Source organism: Papio anubis, chromosome 1 (genome assembly GCF_008728515.1).
Source record: "Papio anubis isolate 15944 chromosome 1, Panubis1.0, whole genome shotgun sequence".
NCBI lineage: Eukaryota > Metazoa > Chordata > Mammalia > Primates > Cercopithecidae > Papio > Papio anubis.
Genome location: NC_044976.1, coordinates 135,199,169 through 135,222,366, shown reverse-complemented (window position 1 = coordinate 135,222,366; position 23,198 = coordinate 135,199,169). Strand labels below are relative to the sequence as shown.

The following is a 23,198-nucleotide window of genomic DNA, read 5'->3' as shown; positions in this document are numbered from 1 at the left end:
TCAGCGCCCTGAGTCAAGGCACGACCTTCGGAGGGGGCGGCAGACTCTGTTCCAGCTGGGGCTGGCTCTAATTTTTTTTTCTTTGTTTAGATAATTTTTTTAGTAGATAGGGGAGTCTTGCTATGTTGCCCAGGCTGGTCTCAAATTTCTAGCCTCAAGTGATCCTCCCACCTCGGCCTCCTAAAGTGCTGGGATTACAGGTGTGCACCACTACCCAGCCTGGGGTTGGCTCTTGATCCAGGAGAAAAGGGGCAGCCTCACTGAATTGGACTGCCTTCACTCAGAGCCTCCTCAGGAGACCCCTCCTCAGGAGACCCCTACAGGAACCGGCAGAAGAAGGAAGACGGAGGCAGGGCAGTGGGGCGGGGGGCTTGTCCTGATCCTGCTGCTACAGTGGAGCTGAGAGAGGGGACTGGGGGACAGGGTCTACTCAGGGCTCCACTGTACCCCCTTGGCTGCCTGGGCCCTTCCATAAAGTGAGGGCTTCCAAAGCCAGAAGCTGTCCTGGCGGGAGAAGTCTGTCCTCCTCAAGCCCCAATCTCTGCTGCTCTCAGGCAGCCTGAAGGCTAAGCCTGCCCGTAAGTGTCTCTGCTCTTTCCAAAGAGGGGAAATCTTCTGGAGCACAAAGTTCAGGTCAGAAGGTGGCTTCGGAAGGGGCCCCAGTGTGGATGGAGAAGCCCGTAGTATGGGGGAAAGGCAGGGAGCTCCCTCAGCCTCTGCTCATCCTGCAGACATGCCTGGCACGCCCCACCCCATCGACACCAGGCCTCCTCATAGGTGAGCCCCCAGCCCAAAAAGCCTGAGAAAATGCTTCCAACTCAACTGCCTCATGGCCCTGGCCTCCACACAAGCAGCTCCAGCTGAACTGGCGGGGACCACCTAGACACGGGGAGGTAACAGGGGCAGGGGCAGCAGAGAACCCGAGCAGCCTGGGGCTGAATCGCTGGCCCTGAGCTACCGGGACACAACCCCTCCCCCAGCACACACCTCTGTGCTTCTACCTTCTCCAGAGCAGAGGTGGGGTGAGTCATCCCACCCCCGCTCCCCTGCTCTCTTTTTAGAGCCCCAGTCTCCCTACACAACAGGCTCAGAGGCTGCCCACAGCCCTTGAGGAGGCAGAAATCTGCAGTGTCAGTTGCAGGATGGGGAAGTTTTCTCCCCTTTGCCCTGTGTGGGTGGGAGCTGCCCACAGAGGCCCCGCCCACCTGCCCTCCACCTGGCCCTCCACTCTTCCCACATCTGTCTCCCAGGCCTTGTTCCAACACTGCCCACCAACTTCTCCAAGTTGCTGGTTTGGGACCCAGAACAGACTAAACAAAAACTACAGCGTCTTAAAAATGACAGGCTTTAGAAACCACTGTATTAACTGAAATTTGCAGTGAAAGAAATGGGAAGAAAAAAACAAATCCTTTGGGTGTGAATTAGGCCTGGCTGGTTAGGACCTTCCAGGAGGTGATGAGGGCTAGAGGGGGAGGTCAGTAGCTTTGGGTTGGGCCCTGGCATGCACACACACCCATGTGCACACATACACACACACACATGCTCATGCACACACATGCACATAAACACGGACTCCTGTGCACCACTGCACACACAGGTGCACCCATGCAGGACACGCACAGAGTATACCCCTCACATCCAGAGTCAGGTCAGTGGTGACGGGGGCGCCGAGGCAGGGGCTGCGTGTGCATCCGTGTGTGTACCGTGTAGAAAAGGGGCAGCCAGGCTGGGGGAGGGACTCCTGAGTGTGCTATAGGGGCCCGCATGGTGGGTATCTGCACTTCTGCAAAGAGCTCTCAGCACCTCCTTAAACAGGAAGCAGACCTCAATGTGAAATCCCTTTTCACATGGCCTTTCTCCAAAAAGGGCCCCCGTGGCTCAAAGAGTTGCCCAGGAGAGGAAAGGGGCTGGGGGGGAGATGCCCACAGGGGGTGCCAGCTGGATGGTGGAGCGGGAGGCCCACAGGGAGGTAAGGTAAGGCTCAGCCCCTCCCCACACTCCCCTGCCTGCCTGAGGCAAAGTCAAAGCTCCAAGCCATGCAGGGAAGCAGAGACCTGCTCGCCCACTCACAGGACGCTGGGGGAGGAGCGGACTCAAGACCAGGTGGAGGAAGTACTCCTTTGAGACAGGCCAGCCCAGGGAGCCAACAGGTGGCAGACAAAAGCCACCCAGAGCTCCTAAAGGGCAGAGGTGCTAGGGATGGGCTTTCACCTACACTCCCCAGGCTGCTGGTCCCGATGTCAGGGAGACAGTGCTGACTCTCCAGGACAAGTCACAAACCTCAGAGCATGCCCCAGAGCCACTGAGCATGTGTCGGTGGGAGCCAGAGTCCCAAGAAGCCCCGAGATGCAGACACCACCAGCAACTGCATCACATTCTCCTTAGTGCCACCCCTCTGCCCCCACCATGCCCAGGACTGTTTGGTGACCAGCCCTTCCATTTCTCTGTGACATGTCTCAAACCCTTGTGCCCTGGGACTCAGCATTTGAGGTAGCCCTGGGATCCAGCCTCCTCACCCTGTCATGGAAAGGCCACATTCTGGAGGTGACCATGAGCGGCCAGTCTTGGGAGAGGCTCTGCAGCCAAGGGTTATGGATGAACGCATTTGGGGGAAGGCCACAGTCCACAGCCCAGATGGAACTAGCCTGGCACCTCAGGGAAATGCCATGGAAGCTGGGTCCCACACAGCTCCCTTGGGAAGGGCTGGGCTGCAGCTAGGGGCCTGATTTGCAGTCAAGCAAGCCTGGTGCAGAACTGCACCAATCTGCTGCCTGGTTGGGTGGCCTTGATGAGTCACTGAACCTCCTGGTGACAGAATCCTCCTGCTTATACTGGAACATGACCCATCTCCCAGAATGGCAGTGAGAACCCAATGGGATAAATAATGGAAGCATCTAGCACAGCCTTTGGAAAAAGAAGGGTCCTTAGGATTTGTGTGCAGAAAAGATGGGGCTGGGTGCACCCTGCTTCTGGGGAGACCTTCCTCTTCCTCTCCACACATACTCTTCTCTCATCCTGCTCCCTCTGCCTGCCAAGATGGGTTCATGGGTACCATCCACGGTCACTTTAGGTCTCTCCTGAGAGCGCTAGGGTGCAATCAGTGAGAAGCTGCGGAAGTCAAGCGGGCAGGTGGGGGCAGCCCTGGGGCAGGAAGCGGGGCTCCTGTCCCCAACAGGAGCAGGCAGGTTCTGGGGTAGCCTGGCCCTGTGCTTGGCTGGCTCTGTCCTTGGGACAGCGACTTCCAGAAATGCCCAGCCAGTGTTCTTCACACAGGCCATACATTTTTGGCCAGGTCTGAGTGGACTCCAGTTGGATTATTCTCTGTGTGGTCATCTGAGAAGTCCTGCTGCTATCTGGGTTGGAAGGAAGGGCTGGGCCTCCCCTGAGAGGACACATTCTGGTGCGCCAGGGGATGCCATCCTGGGTCAGAAATCAGACTTGGGAAAAGCAATGGCCTTGGGCTGGCTGGGGGCATGTTCTGTCTCCTCCCTGCCCTATCCCAAGTACCTGTGGGCTAAAGATAGTAAGGAACTTGGATGGTGGGAGGGAGGTGGCCAGAGATGGCGCAAGAGCAAAGAGTGGGGCCTGTGCTTCTCCATCCCCCATTCTTTCCCTGTGGGTGACGGTGAGGGAACACAATAGTCAGTGGCAGGGGCTGATTTTAGGACAGAACTCCCAGGAGGAGAGAGAAGGAAGGAAAGAAACACTGGCTGGCTTAGCCCACTTCTCTCTTGGCCTCTCTCTCTCTCACACACCCCTCTTTCTCAATCTCCTCTTATGAGAAATAATCTGGTTAAACCAGTCACAGTGGACACAGCCTTCTGCTCTGAGCTGAGTCTCGGTGCCTGGCCTCCCAGACAGCCCTGCAAGGCAGCATGGAGGGGCCCGGCATGTGGCCATCTAGCCCAGGTGCTGCAACCGGGGCCAGCCCCAAAGCATGAGCACACGCTGGACACCACGGGGGCCAACAGCCTTAGGGAGGTTCACCAAACCCGCACAGGGGAGAAGGAGCCATGCTGTGGATGACTCAGGATGGAAGGGCCGCAGTTTGAGAGGTAATGAGAAAACTCGGCCACCTAAAACTGAGCCCCGAGATCAGGGCAGCCAGCCTCAGGCATCCCCGTCTGCTCTCTGCCCTGCCTCCTCAAGCCCACTCTTCCTTTCTCCTCTTCCCTGGAGTCCTCTCCAGGCTTATCCCCTGGGCAGGTGTCAGGGTGAGCCTGAGCCTCTGTCAGAAACCTGGGGGTGGGAGTCAGTCCTGCACACAGGCCCAGTGACTGCTCCAGGCTCACCTTGGGCCCCTGTGGCACCCTGCCATGTGGGTTTCTTGAGCTCCGTCAGGGGCTTCCTCCTCCTCTTAGGCAGGTACAGGTCTTTATTAGTAAACCAGCATGTTCTACTAGCCACTCTCTCTTCCCACTCACCATGGCTGAGGAAATGAAACACCTCAATTCCCATCTCCCCTGGCAGCTCACACAGCAGGAAGTCACCATCCTGCGACCTCCCTACCTAGTGCTCCCCGCATCCCTAGTGATCCCACCTGAACCAAGGGCAGCTCTCTCTTCCTTCTCTCTAGGGGGGCTCAGAACCCAGCCGGTGCCCTTTTTCTGATTCTGCCAGCCCCTGGCTTCTGCTCACTGGAGAAGGAAAGGGGCCATCATGGGCAAAGCCCAGGTCCCGGAACCCTCTGCACATAATGGGAGATTCCTGGGGATGGGGAGGCTCTAATTGGTCCAACAGCCTCCTCAGCCTGCCCTTGCACCTGTGAGGCCTCCTGGAGGCCCTGAGTGCTGTGCTGTGCACTTGGCACGTGGCTTGCAGCGAGGCAGGCATGTGAGGTGTGAGGAGCCTGGCTCACCTGATGCCCATCTTGCAGTCCATCACACAGGGCGAGTCAAAGTCGGCCAGCAGGTCGTCCATCTGGTTGTAGCGCTCCCCGTCCTTCACCACATCGCCGTGGTAGGCAGGTACGAAGGGCCTCAGCACATCCACCATCAGCCGGTCCAGGCAGCGCTGCTCTGACTCACAGTGCTTCTTCAGGATCCTGCCATTGGCAGCCGCCTTGAAACTCCCTGCAGAGCAAGTGGAGAAGGTTCTTGGTCCCCAGCTGCAGGCAGCTGGCAGAGGCACCCTCCCCGGCACAGGGCCTGGGCCTCCCTGGGGATAGCTGACGGTGTGCCTATGTCCCTGCTGTGGACTGACCACCTTAAAGGGAGTGGGTTAAAGACCCAATCCCCCACTCACTAACTGTAGTTCTGGGCTGGTTCCCCAGCTTCCTTGACTCCAGACTCCTCCTCACCAGTGTTCCCTGCTGGAAGAGTACAGAGCTAGGTGAGACACCAAGGTGCCATGACTCAGTCAGTCCTTAGTGTTGCTATTTTCATCCTCACCTCCATCATCAGCCCTGCTTCTCGGCAACGAAGGTGTCTCCTGGCCTCAGTAGAGAAACCCTGATTGGACAGGATTCAGAGCCAGGATGGGGAGATACAGCAGGCTAAGAAGTGGGGCAGGGGGGCGTCTAAGGCTCGGCCCACCTGGGCGGCACTTCTTCTGAGCCAGACCCAGTAAGTATTCACACAGGCTGTTCATCCAGGTGTCTTGGGTTGGGCCAGTGTGGTCAAGGAGGTAAGCGAAATGCTGGACCCAGTGCTGGCCTGCAAAGGACCCACAGGCTGGTGAAGTCATGAAGGCCAAGTCCACAGACAGCTCCTGACACGTCTCCAGATGACAGTGCTTCCAGAGGGTCCCACGTGTGGGCTCGATGGCTCTGGGGCCTTGGCTCCAGATGTCCCTCCTCCCCGGCCCTGCCTGGACTCAGCTCCTGGCCACCTTCCACCCAACACCGCACACCGCCCTGCGGTTATGGGGTGACTTGGCCACATCTTCCACCAGCTGCAGGCTTCCTCGGGGCAGAAACTACGTCTCCATTAATGCTGCAACCGCCAGGACCATAGCAATTTGGGCACACAGTAGGTGCTCAATGAAGGGGTTAGCTTTGCCTCTTTGTCCAGGGTGACAAATGGCAGGTAAGCTACAAAGACTGATGGCTTCATCTGTCTTATTGAATACAACTGCAAGAGAGAGAGAAAGAGAGAGACTGGAAGAGACAGAAATAAAAGCCAGAGACTGAAAGAGGGAAGGATGCGTGTTTTGGAGGAACGGGGTGACACAGACTCCAGAGAGGTCAGTTGTCTATGGCATTTACAAGGCATTGGTAAGGCCGCAGCCTGCAAGTGTGGCTGCGATTTCAGACTACAAAGTCTCGGAGGGAACTTGCTCTGGAGCTTTGATCCCCAGAATGCAGCATCCAGGGCACCTCCCCAGAGGGCTGAGCATCGTGCCAGGAAAGTCCGGGAGACCTGTGTCTACCTGCGTGTCCTGCCAGCTGGATCCAGGGGTACTTCTTCTTGAAGGACATGACAAAGGGAGACCAATGCACCATGTTTTTTATTTTCCTCCATGATTTGCTCTAGAAACAAACAAACAAAAAGCTCTACATTAGAAAGACAACCATTAATTTCTGGTTAGGATAAATTCAAAGTGAAGGCCCTCATTGCCTGTGGCCACAAGATGGGAAGGGCCCTTGGTGGGCTCCGAGGACCTTACCAGCACCATCACCTATGCGGCACGTGGTGGGAGGTGGCTTTACCCCATTTAACGAACAGCCTGAGCAAAATGCTCAGGGGAACTCCCCTCGTCCCAAGAGCAATGACCCCTCCAAGGAAGGCTGAAGAGGACACAACCACCCAGCCGCACCACATTAGTTCATATTCAATTTGTAGATGCGGAGGCAGCAGAGGCACCTCTTGCCTGCGAGTGGTTTGGAGACTTGAAAGGAACTCCTCAGAACAGAACCTGCACCAATGGCTTCAGGTCACACAGGAGGGAGCAAGTCCACAGCTCTCTCCTCTGCACTGCGCTCTGCCCTCTCAGGATGTTTCTTCAGTGAAAACAGCCAGGGCTGGGAGTGTGCGTGTGTGTGTGCATGTGTGTGCATATGTGTGCATGAGTGTGTGTGCATATGTGTGCATAAGTGTGTGTGCATATGCGTGCATGTGTGATATGTGTGCGTGAGTGTATGTGTGTATGTGTGTGTGTATGTGTGTGCATGTATGCATGAGTGTGTGCATGTGTGTGATATGTGTGCAAGAGTATGTGTGCATGAGTGTGTGCATGAGTGTGTGATATGTGTGCATGAGTGTGTGCGTGCACATGTGTGTGTGTTTGGGGAGAGCAGGCCCTTTGGGCAGAAAGGAGAACTAAGGTATATTGAGCATCTTCTTATTTTACTTTTTCAATGAGCATGCAAGTCAGTTCTTTCTATTTCCATCTGGTGGAGCCTGAGCCTGGGAGAGGTAAATGATGAAGCTGGGATTTAAGCATTCATCTATACAACTACTTGAAAATAAATAAAATTCTTTTCTTTCCCAGCAAAAAAAAAAAAAAAAATTTAGAAAAAATATCCTTAAGTGAACTTTAATAAGAACAGGCTGCGGAGATGAAGATCAAGTGTCCCCAAAACACACCCGCCCTGAGGGGGCGATGAGAACCTGAATGAGAAGCACTGTGAGTTCCTGAGAAAGCAGATCCCGGACCAGCTAAACCACGGACAGCAGAAGCCATGAGGCTTGCAGAGGAGATGAGGGTGGTCCCGCCTGACAGGGGGACACGCTGAAGATGTGGTTCCCACTCCTTGCCCTGAAGCACCCAGCTGCAGCCCTCAGGGGTCAGTGGTGGCTGCTGGGTCCCCAAGGTGAAGTCAAGGTGAAATCAGCTTCCTTTGTTTTTTCTCTCTTTGCTGAGACTCAGCCGCTTCTGTCATCAGGTTTTCAAGTTAAAATCTATTTAAGGAGAGGAATTCTTCCTTACTAAACCTGGTAATTTTTATCCCCATCCCAGAAACCCTCACCCCACCGCCAAGACCAACTCTATTCTTAAGAGAGGGCAGCCCCACACGAGGCCATGTGACAAAAGGGCCAAGGCTTTACTGACAACGGTGTTTTTCCTAGATCCTTCTGATGGAGATCGCCAAAGAAGGCTAAAGCCAGCAGAGGCATTTCTTATCTAAGCACCCAGAAGGCTGCATAAACAATCAGGGCACACAATGCATGAGGGGAACAATGGAAAAACCTCATTACATAAGATGAGCCAGCAGTGGCTTGTGGGGGATGCCCCTGCTCAGGGGGAAGCCATTGCGGTGGGTCCAGGGGGAAAGTGCATAGCCAGTCACCACCCCACCTGTGGGTCACATCCCCACAGCAGAGCTCAGAGAGGACAGGGGCTGACAGGCTTCGGGGGTGGTGTGGGAGGAGGGGAGCCCAGAGTGGTCTCAATCCAGCGCTCGCCCCATCCCATGCCATGTCTCCACTGAGAGAACCCACACCGCACTGCTTCACAGCCCCTCTTGGGGCCTCAGTTTCCTGTGTCCGGTGAGGAACAAACAGCTGATATACCAGTCTCCTTGGATGGATGGACACTCTACGGCCCTGGAGAGTGACCTTCCCTCATCCCAACAGCAATGGCCCCTCCGAGGAAGACTAGAGAGGGCCACTCTCCCAGCTGCAGCAAGCCACTTTACCATTTATGTATACAGGCGGAGGCAAATGAGCACGCATGGAGGAAGGGTCCCAGCATCCTAGAGGGGCCGTGCAAAGGCAGCTCACTGCGGAGAAGGAGGGAGCTTATGGAGGCTGCACCCACCAGAGACAGTTGGGGGCCAGACTCAATGGAGAGAAAGAGAAGACTGCAGCTGGCAGCGGAAGTGTGGGGACAAAGGCCCGGGGACTGGGACTGGGAGTGGTTGGGAACCAGACCTGCTATGGGCATGGGGGCTGCAGGCAGAGGGAGACAGGTGAGCAGGCGAGGCCTTGGGAGAGCGTGGGGTGGGGAGGAAGGCCAACCTGGGCCCGAGAGCCGGCTCCCCTTTTCCTCCTCAATGACTGACCTTGAACAAGTTCTTAGTCCTCGCTTGTAAAAAAGACTGACACATAGATTCCCGTTCTCCCAGGAGACAAAGTTGTCAGAAGATGTGGGTACAGGGGTGTCTGTGGGAGGGTCTTTAGCCCTCTATGTTCAAGGAGGGGACCCAGGTGTCTCTGAAGTTACTCCAAGAATGGTCAGTCCTGTGCTAGGCGGAGTTGCCGGCCTAGGTTCTGAACAATAAAGACCTTGGAGCCTGGGGCAGGGTCAGGCCCACCCTGTTGGAGTGCAGCTCTCCGGAGACCCACAAGACGCAGTGAGCAGGGGCCTGTGACCCAGGAAGGTGAACAGATGCCGGGCAAGACAGTGTGGCTCAGCCTCTGCAAGGCCATTTGAAGCTAAGAAACTTCTAGTTCTTGGACCTCTCCCAGAGGCTAAAGACCAGGGGTCCAGAAAGGAGGGGGTGCTCCAGGGTGGAGGTCTTCTGACAGTTCAAGGGATCCACAAGCCTCTCACATTGCTGAGCTCTGACGAAACCAGGCACCTTTACTGCTTGGCTGCCCTCTGCCCACACCTCCTCCATTTCTTCACCATGAAAACAGGTCCCACGTGGCCAAGGCCCTGAGAGTCCCCCGATCCCAAGGCTGCCCTGCCTGGATGAGGGCCGTGGAATATTCCACTTGTGAGAATGCCATGCACTTGCACTACAGACCTCTTTTCTCTCTGCCAGTGGCAGCACACAGGGCTTCCCCGTGGTTTTTAAATAGCAGCACCCAGGCACTGCCTAATGTCAGTGCCAAGCAGTAAACAGAAAAAGCCATTTCCAGGTCCAGGCTTGGGGAAGGAGGGCTGCAGGGTGACCCCAGCTGCCCCAGCCCAGCCCCTAGGAGCAGAGATAAACTAAAGGATGGGAGGAGAGTCCAGAGAACCAATGTCCTTGTGATGGTTGGGGAGACCACAGCACCCACCTCAGGAACCAAATCCACTCCAGGCACACGCCACTTTCCAGGAGCAGCCAGGCTAACAGCCCTCCCTCCGAGCATGGTTGGAGGAAGCCCCAGTCCTCAGAAATGGACTCCAGGCCTCATCCGCCAGCTAAGACAGGTAACAAGGCAAGAAAGGAGGACAACCCAGAAGAATCCCACCCGGAGGGGTTTATCTCCCACCCCTCCAGCCCTCCCCTGTGGGAGATATTCAAGAGTGAGCTCTCCATGGCAGCCTCTGTCTCTTCTCTGTCTGAAATCAGACCCAGTCCCAGGTCTTCAGCCTCTCAAACCAAGCTCTAGGAAATACAAAAGCAGCCTTCAAATGCCTTGAACGTGGTGTGGCAAAGGGAACCTGGCCCCCCGCCCAGGGCAGAGCTGGCCACCTGCTCCTGCATCACCTCCCAGTCGTCAGGGGAATCGGGACATCCCTTGTGGACCCCTCCTGGAGTGCTCCCAAAGCTCTCTGTGTATGGCAGGTCCCTGCTGGCCTCCTGGGGCTGTGAACTGCTCCTTGGCAGACCCAGGGCAGGTGGCAAGCTGACTGTGGCCAGCCCTGCTGTGATCCTTACTTCCTCACACGCAGATGTGGGGCCGGCCTAGCCAGTGGATGTGCTGGGTTTCTTCCTAAGCTAGCTGAGTAGTACTGTGCAGGGGGACTTGCTGCTGGCTGGCATTGCTTTTGTCATCTCTTGGGGAGATGAGAGGGCCCATTTCTGCAGACTTGCCCCAATACCATGGCACGGTGTGTGCACTCATACCTGTTACCATTTATGGGGCTCTCGCTATATGACAGGCCCTGGTTAGCACATTATGGCCTTGTTCCTATGTTCTAGTTAGGAGCATTTTCTCCATTTTACAGATGAAAGAGTCTGAGGCTCGGCAAGTTACTTCCCCAAAGTCATCCCATTCTATGCCCTGCCAGTAGGTACCACGCACATGGGGAGCCTCCAGCCAGTTTACCCACTTCCGTGCCTATCAACGAGTGAGGGCCCACCTCCAAGTGCCCCTTCCAGTCTCAAGACAGCAGGATGAGGGGACAAGAGGCAGAAGACTGGGCAGGAAGGACAAGAGCAAGATTCCTCCAAGGCGGTTCCCCTGGACAGTCAGGATGCCAGCCCAGGAAAGTTTTCTGGCTGCTCTGTTAGCAGAGGAGCCCAGGGCCTCTGATGCCCCTAAAGCTGGCCACCAAAACCCTAGATATGTCCCTCTCTGGGGCTGCTCAGGTGCCACTTCCAGTGCAGCTGTCAGATGACACAAGGTTTAAGCTCACCCACATATCAGATCAGAGCAGCCAGACACTTCTAGACTCTGTGGATGGGATTCTGCACTTGTGATGTTCTTGGGGACACTTTGGTGGAAAGGAAAGCACCACGATGCAGGAGTGCCCCTGGGCAGGTAAAGGGCAGTGGAGTGGGCTGGAGACACACAGCTTTTACTTTGGTTCTGGGCAGGGTGGTTAAACCAACTGAAGACCAGGCATGAGGTCTTTCAGGTAACCTCCGGCCTCACAGGCTTGGATGCAAACCAGCTGGGGAACTCCCTAGGTGGCTGCGCTACTGGTTACATGAGCACTAGTCTGAGCTTTGCTTAGCTGCTCCTCTGCAGGCAGGGTGGGCAGTGCCTGCTGCTGACTTTGTCACCCCTGCCTGTTGCGACCTGGACCCTGCTCTGTAAGAGGGTCTCGTGCTGAACTCCAGAAGCACAGGGAAAGATGGAGCTTCAATTCACTCAGAGAAATGTGGAAAGAAAAGATCAGAAAACAGCCAGACCAGGGTGAGGGAGGGGTGGTGGTGGTGGTGGTGAGGGGAGTGATTTCTTAAAACTCAGAGAGGCCTGGAGACCTCTAGTGTGGTTTTGTCCCCTGGCACCTGACTTGAAGGAGCTAAAATATTCAGAGAATGTGGAGAGATTTGTAGTGGGAGGGAAAAAATCTGACAACAAAACCCCAACCCTCCTTGCGCTGGAGGAGACAGGAAGTCAGAGGCGAAGGGAGCTTGAGGAGCTGGCAGACAGCAGCCGCATTCCCCCGCAACAGAGAGAAGCCTGCCCCAGCTCCCAATTCTGCTCCCCACGTCACCTGGGAGTAGGAAGCCCTCGCCTTTGGGAAGCTCAGGGCACACCACATTTTGTCTCCCTTTTCCTCTTCCCCTTTTCCCAGAAGTTCCTCTGAAGAGCAGATAGGAATCTACTCCCTGGAGGCCAAGGCCCACACAGAACCATCTCCTCCTGCTCAACACACACAGCCATAAAACAGACCCGGGGTTCTGTGGCAGGGGGGTGTGGAGCCTTCCTGGGCAAGCAGTTCCTCCTCCCCACCTCCAGTCCATCCTTGGAGCTGCCCGGAGCCAGTGGGGCTGCCTGGGCAGGGTCTGATTCTGTGTGTTTTTCTGGATCAAGTTCCAACCCTCCTGTGATGCTAACGGTTCCTGGGTGTCGCCATCCTCCCCGGGTCCTTCCCATCAGGCATCCTCAGTCATGCTGTACGGAAACACTGCCTTCAACAAATCAAAGGGCAAACGGGCATAACATCCAGGTCTAGCCTTTGTCGTTCATAAGGCAGGCAAAAAAGGACCGCTGGGGGCAGGGAAGGAGGAGGAAGGAGGAAGAGGAAGAAGAGGAGAAGAGTAAAGAGGGGGAGGAGGAAGAGGAAGAGGAGGGAGGAGGGAGGAAGCAGAGGAGAGAGAAGGAAGAGCAGGAGTATAGGAAGAAGAGAGGAGAAGGAAGAGAATAGGGAAGAGGAGGGAAGGAGGAAGAGGATAGGAAAGAGGAGGGAAGGAGGAAGAGGAGGAGGTTGGGAGGAGAGTAGAAAGAGGAGAAGGAGGAAGTGGAGGGGGGGAGAAGAGGAGGAGGAGGAGGTGGGGAGAAGGAGGAGAGGAGAAAGAGGAGGAGGAGGGGAGAAAGAGGAGGGAAGGATGAAGAGGAAGAAGAAGGAGGGGAAGGAGGGACCCAGGTCTACCCTACTCTAGGCTGTGGAGATGTGTGGGCCTCTGGCCATCCCACTTACAAAATGCTTTAACTATGATCAGGATCATCTACATAACATGCAAAATGAAAATGAGGGGCCCCTTGTCCAAAATTCAGTAAGAATGTCATGATGGGGAAAGCAGAGCTTCACCAAGCTCGGGGTCCTTCTCAGGCCCTGTGACTGCTCAGCCAGGAAATGGGCCCTGCCTCCTGGGGAGGAAATGGTCCCCCTGTTAGGAGACAGCAGGTGACCCCAGGCCTGCAGGCCTATGTGGCCTGCTCACAGGCAATGACCAGAGGCTCCTCAATCCTTGGGCAGGGGAAGGCTCAAGGCCGCAGGCACCCGTGGCTCTTCTTTCGGGGCTCGGAGAGGTCTCCTGGAAAGGCTGGGCAGGAGAGGTGAGGAGGCAACTAGACCTCAGCCTTCTGCAGAGTCTGGCCTTGCTTCCTGTCCCTGCAGTGCTGTCTGAGCCGGTCAGCGGCCACTTGCCCAGCCCAGCCTTCCCCACCGGAGGCCAAGCCACCCAGGGCCAGCACTTCCGATCCTCAGCTCAGCCCACACGCCCTGCCAGGGTCTACTTCCCGTCTTCTTTCCAGCCACTTCCCGCCCCTCCAAACCAATGTTATGTTTCTCAATGCAATTTGGGATGGGTGGGAGAAGAAAAAGTTGTGATGCTGGGGGCAGACACTTGTATGTCGTGAGGACTGCATGTCACTGGCAGCCCTGGTGACATCCACACATGGCACCATCTGCAGCACACCTGGGCTCACATTCTCTCGGGCCTGTGGAGCTCTACAGGCAACTTCTTGCTCCACACACTTGTCCCCATGCCACCTTAGGCCCACAAGGGTGTCAGCTTCTGCTATTAGGGACTTTGCAGAAGAATGACTGTGGATGCTCAGGGCTTAGCTAACTCCTGTGTGGACTTTAAAATGCAACCCAGATACCCTCTTCCCAGGAAGCCTTCCCTTGCCTCTCCTGGGTGCTTCCAAAGAGCCCTGGGCACGCCTCCATCCCAGTTCTCTTTGACACTAGAAAGAGACCTTGGTTTACCCTGGTGGGCCCTCAGAGACCCCCAGCAGGTTTCCTGAGTGCCTGGCTGGGCAGGTGCCAAGCCTCACAGGATCCAGGAGGAGGGAGATCAAACTCAGCAGGCATGGGAGGGGCTGTACTTGCCCATCAGGAGCCCAGTCGGAGGCTCCTGAAGAAAGTTCACATTCTGGGCAGGCGTGGGCTCCACTCCATTTCCTTATCAGGGCCCTGACATTCCTCTCCTGGAAGCCACAGCTGTGCTGGGACAACTTCAGGGAAGCAACGAGGACTTCGGGAAGGCAGCTCCTTCCAGTCCCAGCATGTACCCCCAAGACAGCTGCCCTTCCTCCAGCCCCCTTCTTGCTGATTTTGCCAGCCCCACAGTGGTTTCATCACCTTGCACATTAAGGGCTGAAGCGACATACATACTTCTGTCCCCCTCCATGAAGATCCTAAAAGGCAGCCCATGGAGTTGGATGTTGTTCTGCAAGACAGAACGATGACGCAGAACGCAATTCAGGTTTAGAGGTTGGAATGAACCTTTGTTCTGCCGCCTTCCAGCTGCAGCATAGGCAAACCTCAGTGTACACTGGGCACGGCAGGTACCAATGCACACACCCTGCCCTCCCCATGCAGTCACTGTGAGAGCCTGAGCAGGTGACAGGCACAAGCAGCTGCTCTGTAGACTGTCACGGATAGGCAAACCTTCCAGGCTCACTTCGGTTTTTTGCTTCTGTGTCTATTTTCTTAAATTGAAATAATTTTTTCCTCCAAGGCATAGCAGATTGGCAAGCATCCAACTAGGCACTTTCAGAGGGCCTGATGGTGGCCAGTGGCGATCAGATGAGTTAACTGTGTGATTAATTGCTTACAAAGCTTCTCATCCATGCCCACGGCAGCTCTGGGGATTCATGGGGCAGTTCCTCAGGCCCCCAGATGTGTAACTTGGAAAGAGTCAGAGCCCTGGTGAGTCAATATCAGTTTCTGGTTCAAGTCACTGACGTTGCAAAAAGAAGAATGATTTCCCAAAGCATCTTATTTCACATATGTGGAACTCTGCTAGGCACTGCCAAAGAAAGATACTTTCAAGGTGAATAATAAGATTGCTTGGCAAATTTCATTTTCTAAAGTGGGTTTACATTCTGTTCTTAGCCTCCTTCTCACCTGACTTGTTCCCCCAATTTGCTACTTTTTCCTCCAGCACTTCTCTTTTTATTTAAACAGTTTGATCACTTGGCTTTTATTTTTAGATAATCATAAAGAAAGAGTCTCCGTTTGTTGTTGTTTTTGAGGAAAGAGATGAGGGGAAATCTCTAAAATATCAGAAATGGGAAATGATCTCTAGACCCTCTAACACTCCAAAAACAGTATTGCCAGCCTAACTCTGCTGCGTGTGTGCAGAGAGATCACATTACATGTCTACCATGATGTTAGATACTATACTAACAGCTCAGGTAACTCTCACAACACTGATGCAGTTGTCTCCATTTTGCAAATAATGAAACATGTTCAGAGAGGTTTAGTAACTTGCAAAAGGTCACACAGAGTCCAATCACACAGAGTCCAGGTTTGTGCCACTTAATTCCAAGGATTTTGTTTCAGCCAAGGATTACTGGGCTCCTATCATCTCTCTCGGACCTGGGGCTATCTGCTTCTCCCCTAGTTATAAAATAGCCTCACATAAACAGCAAGGGCTTTGTCAGAAGAGTGACCTTTCAGATGGGGGAGGCCTGAACAAAGGCCTACTTTCCCCTCCCTCCAACTCTGTTCCCAGAACGTCCTTACTGACACACACTCAGGGAAGGCACATTTAACAAAGCCCCGAAAGTGGATGAAGAACGCCCCTGCCCGGGGAGAATTTGTTCTGTGTCAAAGTCTTTGTTCTGCTCTTGCAAAAGTCTGAGTGAGAGTCATTGAGTTTTCCATGTTTGGAAAAAATCCTTTTTTCCTTCCTTCTTCATTTGGTCTTTCTAAAAAAGCAGTTAGGGTTTCCCTAGTGATCATTATTTCCTTCACTGGGGAAAAGCCTGGTGCTTCTCCTAGGCTGCAGAGTGGAGGCGGTCGCCAACTTTGTTCATTGTATTCCCCCTGGCAGGGCCCAGCTGGGTTGGCAGCAGCTGGGTACAAGCCCAGGCAGGTAGGGGCCCCTGGCTCAATAGCTCCCTCCTGTAGCCCTGCTTAGAAACCTGGCTGGGGCCAAAAGCGAAACCTGCCCCTGCCAAAAAGGAGCTGGGAGGGGAGGAGGGGAAGGGCTTTCAAAACCAAGACACCAAGGATCGGAAAAATTAAGCCCAAGGACTTGGCAGGACAGGTAGCTCCGGCTAAAAATAAAAGTCTGGATTTAAGACTAACTGCCTTTCCCCCTTTAGCAAACAAGAAAATCCCCCTAAATGCCAAATGCAAAAGCACTTTCAGAAAAGACCGGAGTAAGGTTTTATTTCATCCCCCGTCTCCACCCACCGTGTGATGTTCCCGCATGCTGGATGGCACAGAACATCCTCCATAGCGCTGCTCACCAGGCACGAGGTTCTTCTCCCCTGCCCTTTATGGAACCCATGAGTGTAGGGTAGGGATTACTGAGAGCTGTCGGGTGGGTGAAGTCCCTCCTTCAGAAGCAATTGCTGGGCCTGGGGCAGGAGAACGAGTATGGTGGGTCCTTACCAGCCCCTGCAGACCAGGACCCCCTGCAGGGGCCAGGACGTGCAGGGGCCACACGAACCAGCTCAGTGAACTAGCTAAACTAGCTCCAGGTAAGCGCTCTGTCCTCTCCAGGCCCAATCAGGTTGTGAGGGCTGCCGGGCCCCTGGTTTGCAGTGTGTAGACCTGGTCAGGCTGAAAGCTGGAGCTCCCCACCTGGCTGACCCTTTTTGAGGGATGCTACCATGTTCAATCAACCTCTAGCAGCACATTCTGGCCAAAGCCAGGAAAACCCTGAGTGACTGCCCAGCTGTCTCCTGTTTAGCTGCCTTCTTCCTGTTGCAACTAGAGGCCCAGTTTCTAGGCCAAGGGCAGCACCCAGACTGGCACCCAGGGGGCCTCCATCATGGCCACTCTTTCTCTTCCACCATAAGCCCTAAACCCTGCCAGAGGAGGCTGCCCAAGGCCCAGCCGTCAAGGACAGGGCTCCAGGAACAGCCCAGGGCCTCACCAAGGCTCATGACCACCCATAAGAGGGAGCAGGGTCCCTCCAGGATACACAGCCACCCCCAGATACTGCCCCACACTCACTCTCTGGTGTGCCCACTCCAATCTGCCAGGGCAAGACATCCCATACCTGCCTCCCCTCCAGGTCTGCTGTGCAGATGCTCTGCCCAGAAAGCTCTCCCTTCTCTCTTCTGTGTATCCACATCCTACCTCTCCCTCCAGCAGATCCCCTGGAATCTGCAAGCTGGCCCTACCTTCTCCCTGAAGTCTCTCGGGCCACTCCAGCCCCATGCCATTCCTGGAATCCTCCCTAAAGCTGGAGGGAGATGCAGGATGTGGATATGCAGAAGGGTGGAGGGAGAGCTTCCTGGAAGGGCACCTGCACAGCAGACCTGCAGGTGGGGCAGGGAAGGGACAGGAAGCTGGAGTGCTTTGTGATTCTTGTGTGCCATACCACGTCTCCCAGTGGCAGGAAGGCTCCTGGGGAACTGGGGATTTGTCCTAAACTTCTGTATGTCCCCCAGGCTGGACAGCCAGCAGGAATCCAGTACTCCTGGCATCTGGCTGATAAGAGGACCCTGCGGGCCCACCACATGGTAAGCGCCCAGGCCTGGAAGATAAAGCACACCTACACCAAGGCTCACACTGCTTTATGTTCACCTGTCCCACCTGGATTTTTCTAGAGACTTCTCCAAGCAGCAGGAGGGGGCATGTTTGTGGGAATTTCCTGTTTTGTCTGCCTGGGTTTCTCTCCAGGACCCCATGGCTGGCAGCCTGGCTGGCCCCGGGCCTCAGGGTTCTTTTTCACTCAAGGGTTTGGAGGGCAACCTTTCACTCAGGTTAGTCACTGTTTGTTCACTCTTCCATCCCTCAATCTGGGATGCCCTTGCTGGCAGGCAGGGAACATCTCTTCGTGGGTGTCCCCAGTGTCCTGCAGGAGCCAGGGACACTGGAGACACCAGCAAAGAATGCTCTTCTGTTAGCGACTCTCTCAGGTCCCGACTCCTTCCCTCATCCACACTGTATAGGAGCTGGCATCAAAGGGGCCCGCAATCTTGCTAAACCAGAGTCTTTTTTTGATTACTCAAGAATCGAGGTGTCCTTCACCCAAAATGGAAATGTTCCTAACCTTCCCTATTGGGCAGGGCCCAGCAAATGCTCCATCTCTGGTGAGAAGGTCATTAACTTGGCTCTTCCCTCCTCCTCCCTCCTGGATTCCATCCTCTTAAGAACTAAAAATAATGAAGGGCTAGAGGAGAGAGGTGAGAGAGGAAGAAGGCATAGGAAATGCTGTGCTGAACAGAGGCCTGGCAGAGCTCACACTAGGAGCCTCACAGAGCTCACACCAGGGGCCCCTCCAGGCCTCAAAGGCTGCTGGGTCCGGAGGCTAGGACAGGACCAACAATAGGAGGAAACAGGGAGTGGCCAAGGGGGCTGGGGAAGAGCACGAGGAGGGTGGGCAGCCTTTCCAGGCTGACTTCCTAATGGATAAAGCTCAGAGGACAGAAGGGCTCAGCCTTTCCTCTGGGAAAGGGCGCCTGGGCTCTGCCCAGCCGGTTAAGGGCCACCCCTGCAGCAGATCCTCTCCCGCCCTGCGCTCGTTCACTCCTCCCCAGAGATTTTATTTTTACTTTGGTAAATGCAAAACAAGAAGGCCAAGTTACAGAGGGTGGAAATTTACCGAAGGCCTTTACTGATCAGCAGACAATTGGCACTGAAGTTCTGGAACCTCTGAGCACCCGCAGACTCCATCTTGGGCCACGCTCTCAGAGGGGCCATCCAGGGGACTCAGCCCCATCCCCACCCCCTGGTCTGGGGAGCTAGAGTTGCTTAATCCTTCCTTTATAACCCATAGAGAGGTAAGCAGGGCAGGAGCGCAGCCCACAGCATGCGAGCTGTTCTAGTGCCAGTTCAAGAAATAGCTCCTGTGCTATTTCTCAGCCAGACACAGGGCTGAGTATTTGCTATGGGTGTGTGATAAGAGTCTCTCAACCTATCACAGAGGTGCTGTCACTGTCCCACTTTACAGATGGGAACACTGAGGCACAGAGTCATGAAACAACTTGCCCAATGTTCTGTACATGTGTAGTCAGGCAGGCTGGCTGCCGGCTCCAAGCTCTTCATCATTCTGCTGGGCTGCCTCATTTCCTGTCATGTGGAACAGGTAACATTATAGCCAGATAAACTCAGATTTAGATCCTGCCTCTCCTGGCTGGTGGCACTAGGCAAGTTACTAAACCTCTCTGAGCTTCAGTTTCCTCATCTGTAAAGTGGAAATACCATGTATCCTGAAGGATTGTTTTCTGGGTTAAATTAAATTCTCTGTGTGCAGTGCCTGGTACATACACAAGAGCACTCAACAGAGGCAGATACATATTGCATACCTCTCACGTATACTGTCTGGTCTGACCCCCTCAAGTTCAAGAGCCTATGGGTCAGATGAACTGTACGGGAGGCAGCTCTGTATGGGCCCAGCAGATGTTAGCAGTAGGGTCTGACCACCTCCTCCTCTATCCCTGATCCCAGCCTTGAATCCCACCTTTCCACAAGGAAAGGGCAGAAGGTGAAGGCCACAGCCAGGAGGAAGTGGATCCCCAACAAAAAGTCCTATTTCCTGCCAGAAACAGTCTTTCTGGAACTCCAAAACGTCCAGGAGCTACTTTCTAGCCAGGTGTGAGAGGGAGTGCACGGACGATGAGGCAGCCTGGCACGGGAGCCACCAGAGGCTCTCGTGTTTCCTGAAAATCCCCTCACCCAAACCTCCCGCACGGAGCTGGGATCTGAAATAAAGAACTCTGCCTGTTCCCCGGGAGACTGCGCTGGGCAACAGGGACACAGGCAGCTCTGCTAGGTGGCCACAAGTGGAAACAGACGTTTTCATCCCATGCTGGAGGATGACATTTACAAAGCCAGGAATCTAAAAGGAAGTTTTCTGCAGAAAGTTCAAGAATCTAAAATGCCATCTTCTCTCCCCCAAGCTCTCTCAGGCACAGCCCTGCTGAAGGAAACACACTTACTTCTGTGTGAGCAGCTTGCTAGTAACCCCTGGTACTTTTTCAGAGATTCCTGAGATTCAACAAACTTCAGGTTACACATTTTAAAATCTTAGGATACTACTGGATATAGTAGAAGGGACAAGATTTCCTCAACCTCCAATTGCTAAAAGTTTACCTCTCTAGGCCAAGAACATTAATGGACAAAATACTGCCTGTTAAGTAGTTTCTGGGAATGCAAAAAAGATCTTGTAAGAGATTTGGTTAAGGGGGTCACCCTGGTCTAACTCCAAAGCCAAGAGTTTTGGGAACTCCCACTTAAGGAATTTCTAACACGGAAACTTTTGAGGAAGGACTTGAATACCATATGATGGCTTATAAGCAGTTATCAAGCTACACTGGAACAATTCATATTTCTGACAGATTATGCTGATTTGCCTGTGGCTAAATGGCACTCAGTGAGTGAGAATGCAGACTTGCAGAGAGAACCAGAAACCCCAAGCTGCTTTCCAAAGAAGCGTCTGCAGCCCTGCCCCAGCAGTGGCCAATGTGCAGCTCTGAATTCTGCTATGAGTCACCCAGCTTCCCTCTCCTCACCAGAGCTGTTCAGGGCAGAGAGCCTGTGTCTCAGTTCAGCAGTCATGCATCTGTTCACGTGCAGACCTCTGGAAGCACAGGAAACAGGTTGCCAAAAAGGGACACCAGAGAACCCCCAAGTATGAGCAAGACTCATCAGCTCTCAGAGCTCAGCTGTCCCCCAGGTCATCTTGACGGTATGTGTGACGATATGTGTGATTTTCATAAACAGATTGACTCATCGCCCTTCCCCGTGCATCTCTGTCAACCAGGCCCTGCTAGTGGCAGTGGGTGCTTACGTAGCACTTTCCCCATGCGACAGGAGCCTCCCAGGGCCCCTGAAAGGCAGGCACCAGTCTCGCCTCCAATTCCCAGAGCGCAAACAGGGGCAAAGGTGTGCCCCCAGGTTTGTGTCCCAATCCAGGGCAGACCTTGGGGTCTTGCCCAAACTCCTACCCTGGAAGCCTGCACGCCCTCCTGCAGCCAAGTTCTCCCACCCACCAGGCGCAGGGACACCCTGAAACTGTTTCCTTCACTTCTTGCTTCAGGCTACAATGATTAAACATTTCTTCCTTTTTTTTTTTATGAGACAGGGTCTCGTTCTGTCTCCCAGGCTGGAGTGGAGTCAGTGGCGCAATCATGGCTCACTATGGCCTTAACTTCCTGGGCTCAAGCAACCCAGCAATCCTCCTGCCTCAGCCTCCCTAGTAGCTGGGACTATACGCATGTACCACCATGCCTGGATAATTTTTCTAGTTTTTCGTAGAGATGGGGTTTTGCCATGTTACCCAGGCTGGTCTTGAAGTCCTGGACTTAAGGTGACCAAAGAAGTGATCCACCCACCTCGGCCTCTCAAAGTGCTGGGATTACAGGTGTGAGCCACCACGTCCGGGTTAACATTTCTTTTATATTGAGGTCTTTTGCAGCAGCTTTTGGGATCATTACAGACAGCATGGGTTTTCACAAAAGTGAGGTGAGGATCTCCTATGAGACAGGGGCAAAGAAGGGCTGCACCTCAGGTCCTTCCTGTCTTCTCTCTCAGATTTACAGAGAAGCAAAACCAAGAAACAGAGCATCAACATCCGTAGAGGCTGGTCCAGTTTTCTATCTAAGGGATCTTAAAGCTTGGCCCCCACAAAAGTCACTCTCTTGCCTGCACAGCTTACAGAGGCTTCTGGTTCTCTTAGACTTGTTTCATCTCCTTCGTACTGAGTTAGAGGAAATGAAACATTATTGAGGGAATGCAAGCGGGTTATCTGAAAAATGTATTCTGGAATGATAGAGGCTGAAGAACGGGCTTAAATGACCTCTGGGAGTCCTTCCAAGTCAGTGAGCCTGAACACAGGCACGAGAGAGGCACTTGGAGGAATGGTCTGCTTTGTGCAGTCAGGGTTTAGGTCTCACCAAGCTTGGGGCTTTTAGCCTCAGGAGGCAGGAGCTGAATAAGAGCCCCTGACCATCTCTGAAGAGAGCAAACCTCCTTTGAAATGTCCATCTGCTGTGTGCCAGGGAGTACACGTGTCCCGTTGGGATGAGGGGAGAGCCTTGGGGACTCTGTCCCAGGGAGAAGGACTCCAGACTCTAACAGTGACCACAGCCCTCTTGCAGGCTCAGTCCCTCCAAGGTCTCCAGGGAGAGCTCACATTTAGGAACTGTAACATCATTTCTAGGGAACAGAACCAGCTGGCTGACTTATTCCCCTTAACTTTCAATGTTATTATTAGGGCACATCTGTCTCAGAGTGAAGTCACCAAGGAAAAACCCAGCTGAAGAAAATATTTTCAGGCAGTCGTCATTTGAATCTTCGGAAAAGGAAGCGAGCCGATAAACTGCCAAAGAGCCCCAGGATTCAAGGTGGCCAAAGAGGCGCATGGAGAGTATTTGCCTTGGGAATGTGGGCAGCTGAGCTATTTACACAGTGTGTGGCCAGCACGATGCAAATGGACCAGAAGCTCCTAGAACTGTTTCCTCTTCCCTTTCCTCTCCCCCTTTCCCTTAACAGGAAAGCCAGCCAGCAGAGGGTCCCCATAAGCCTGAGTCAGGAGGAAAGGCCATGGGTGAGTGACCAGCAGCCAGGTGATGCAGGACAGAGGCCAGCAGACTTACTTTGTCGGCTGCATTTTTTTTTTCTAAATTAGCTGCCAACATTTAAAAATCAGATTGCACACAAAAATCCGAATTCCCAATTTCTCTTTCAAATTCTGGGCCTGTAATCCTGGACAGTGGCCCCTGCCTGGGGCTGAGCAGCAGCCACTTAAGATGGGGACTTCTCTTCCCCTGTCACTGGGCCCCGCTGACACAGGTCACCTGCCTGGCCCCTGGTGGCATTTGAGTTTGAACTGCTGGATTTAGAGACAAAGGGGAAAGTGCTGAGGAAAACCAAAGAGCTCAACTGTAGTCTACTCACTGGTCATGTCAGTGCAGGCAAGTCACCTACTTTGCTGAGCTGCTGTTTCTCCCTCTGCAGAGATGAAAAAGGACAGCAAGGCCTCAACCCCAAAGCTGTAGGGAAGACTAGTAGGAAAACAAGGGACGTGTTTGAAAACCTGAACACACACCATGCATGGTAAGATGTGGCCCTTT

The 23,198-nt window shown here is 54.0% G+C and overlaps 1 protein-coding gene across 2 annotated transcripts in view; it reads right to left on the bottom strand.

Annotated features, from left to right (window-relative positions):
- The window catches only part of ITPKB (inositol-trisphosphate 3-kinase B), a 107,873-nt gene that overhangs the window by 10,734 nt on the left and 73,941 nt on the right, over nucleotides 1-23,198 (bottom strand). For both annotated transcript variants that reach the window (XM_021926604.2, XM_003893028.5), the window contains exons 3-4: nucleotides 6,370-6,469; nucleotides 4,859-5,072 (exon numbers count right to left, since the gene is read on the bottom strand). In XM_021926604.2, the coding sequence (XP_021782296.2) occupies nucleotides 4,859-5,072; nucleotides 6,370-6,469 (314 nt within the window). The remainder of the gene's footprint in view (nucleotides 1-4,858; nucleotides 5,073-6,369; nucleotides 6,470-23,198) is intronic.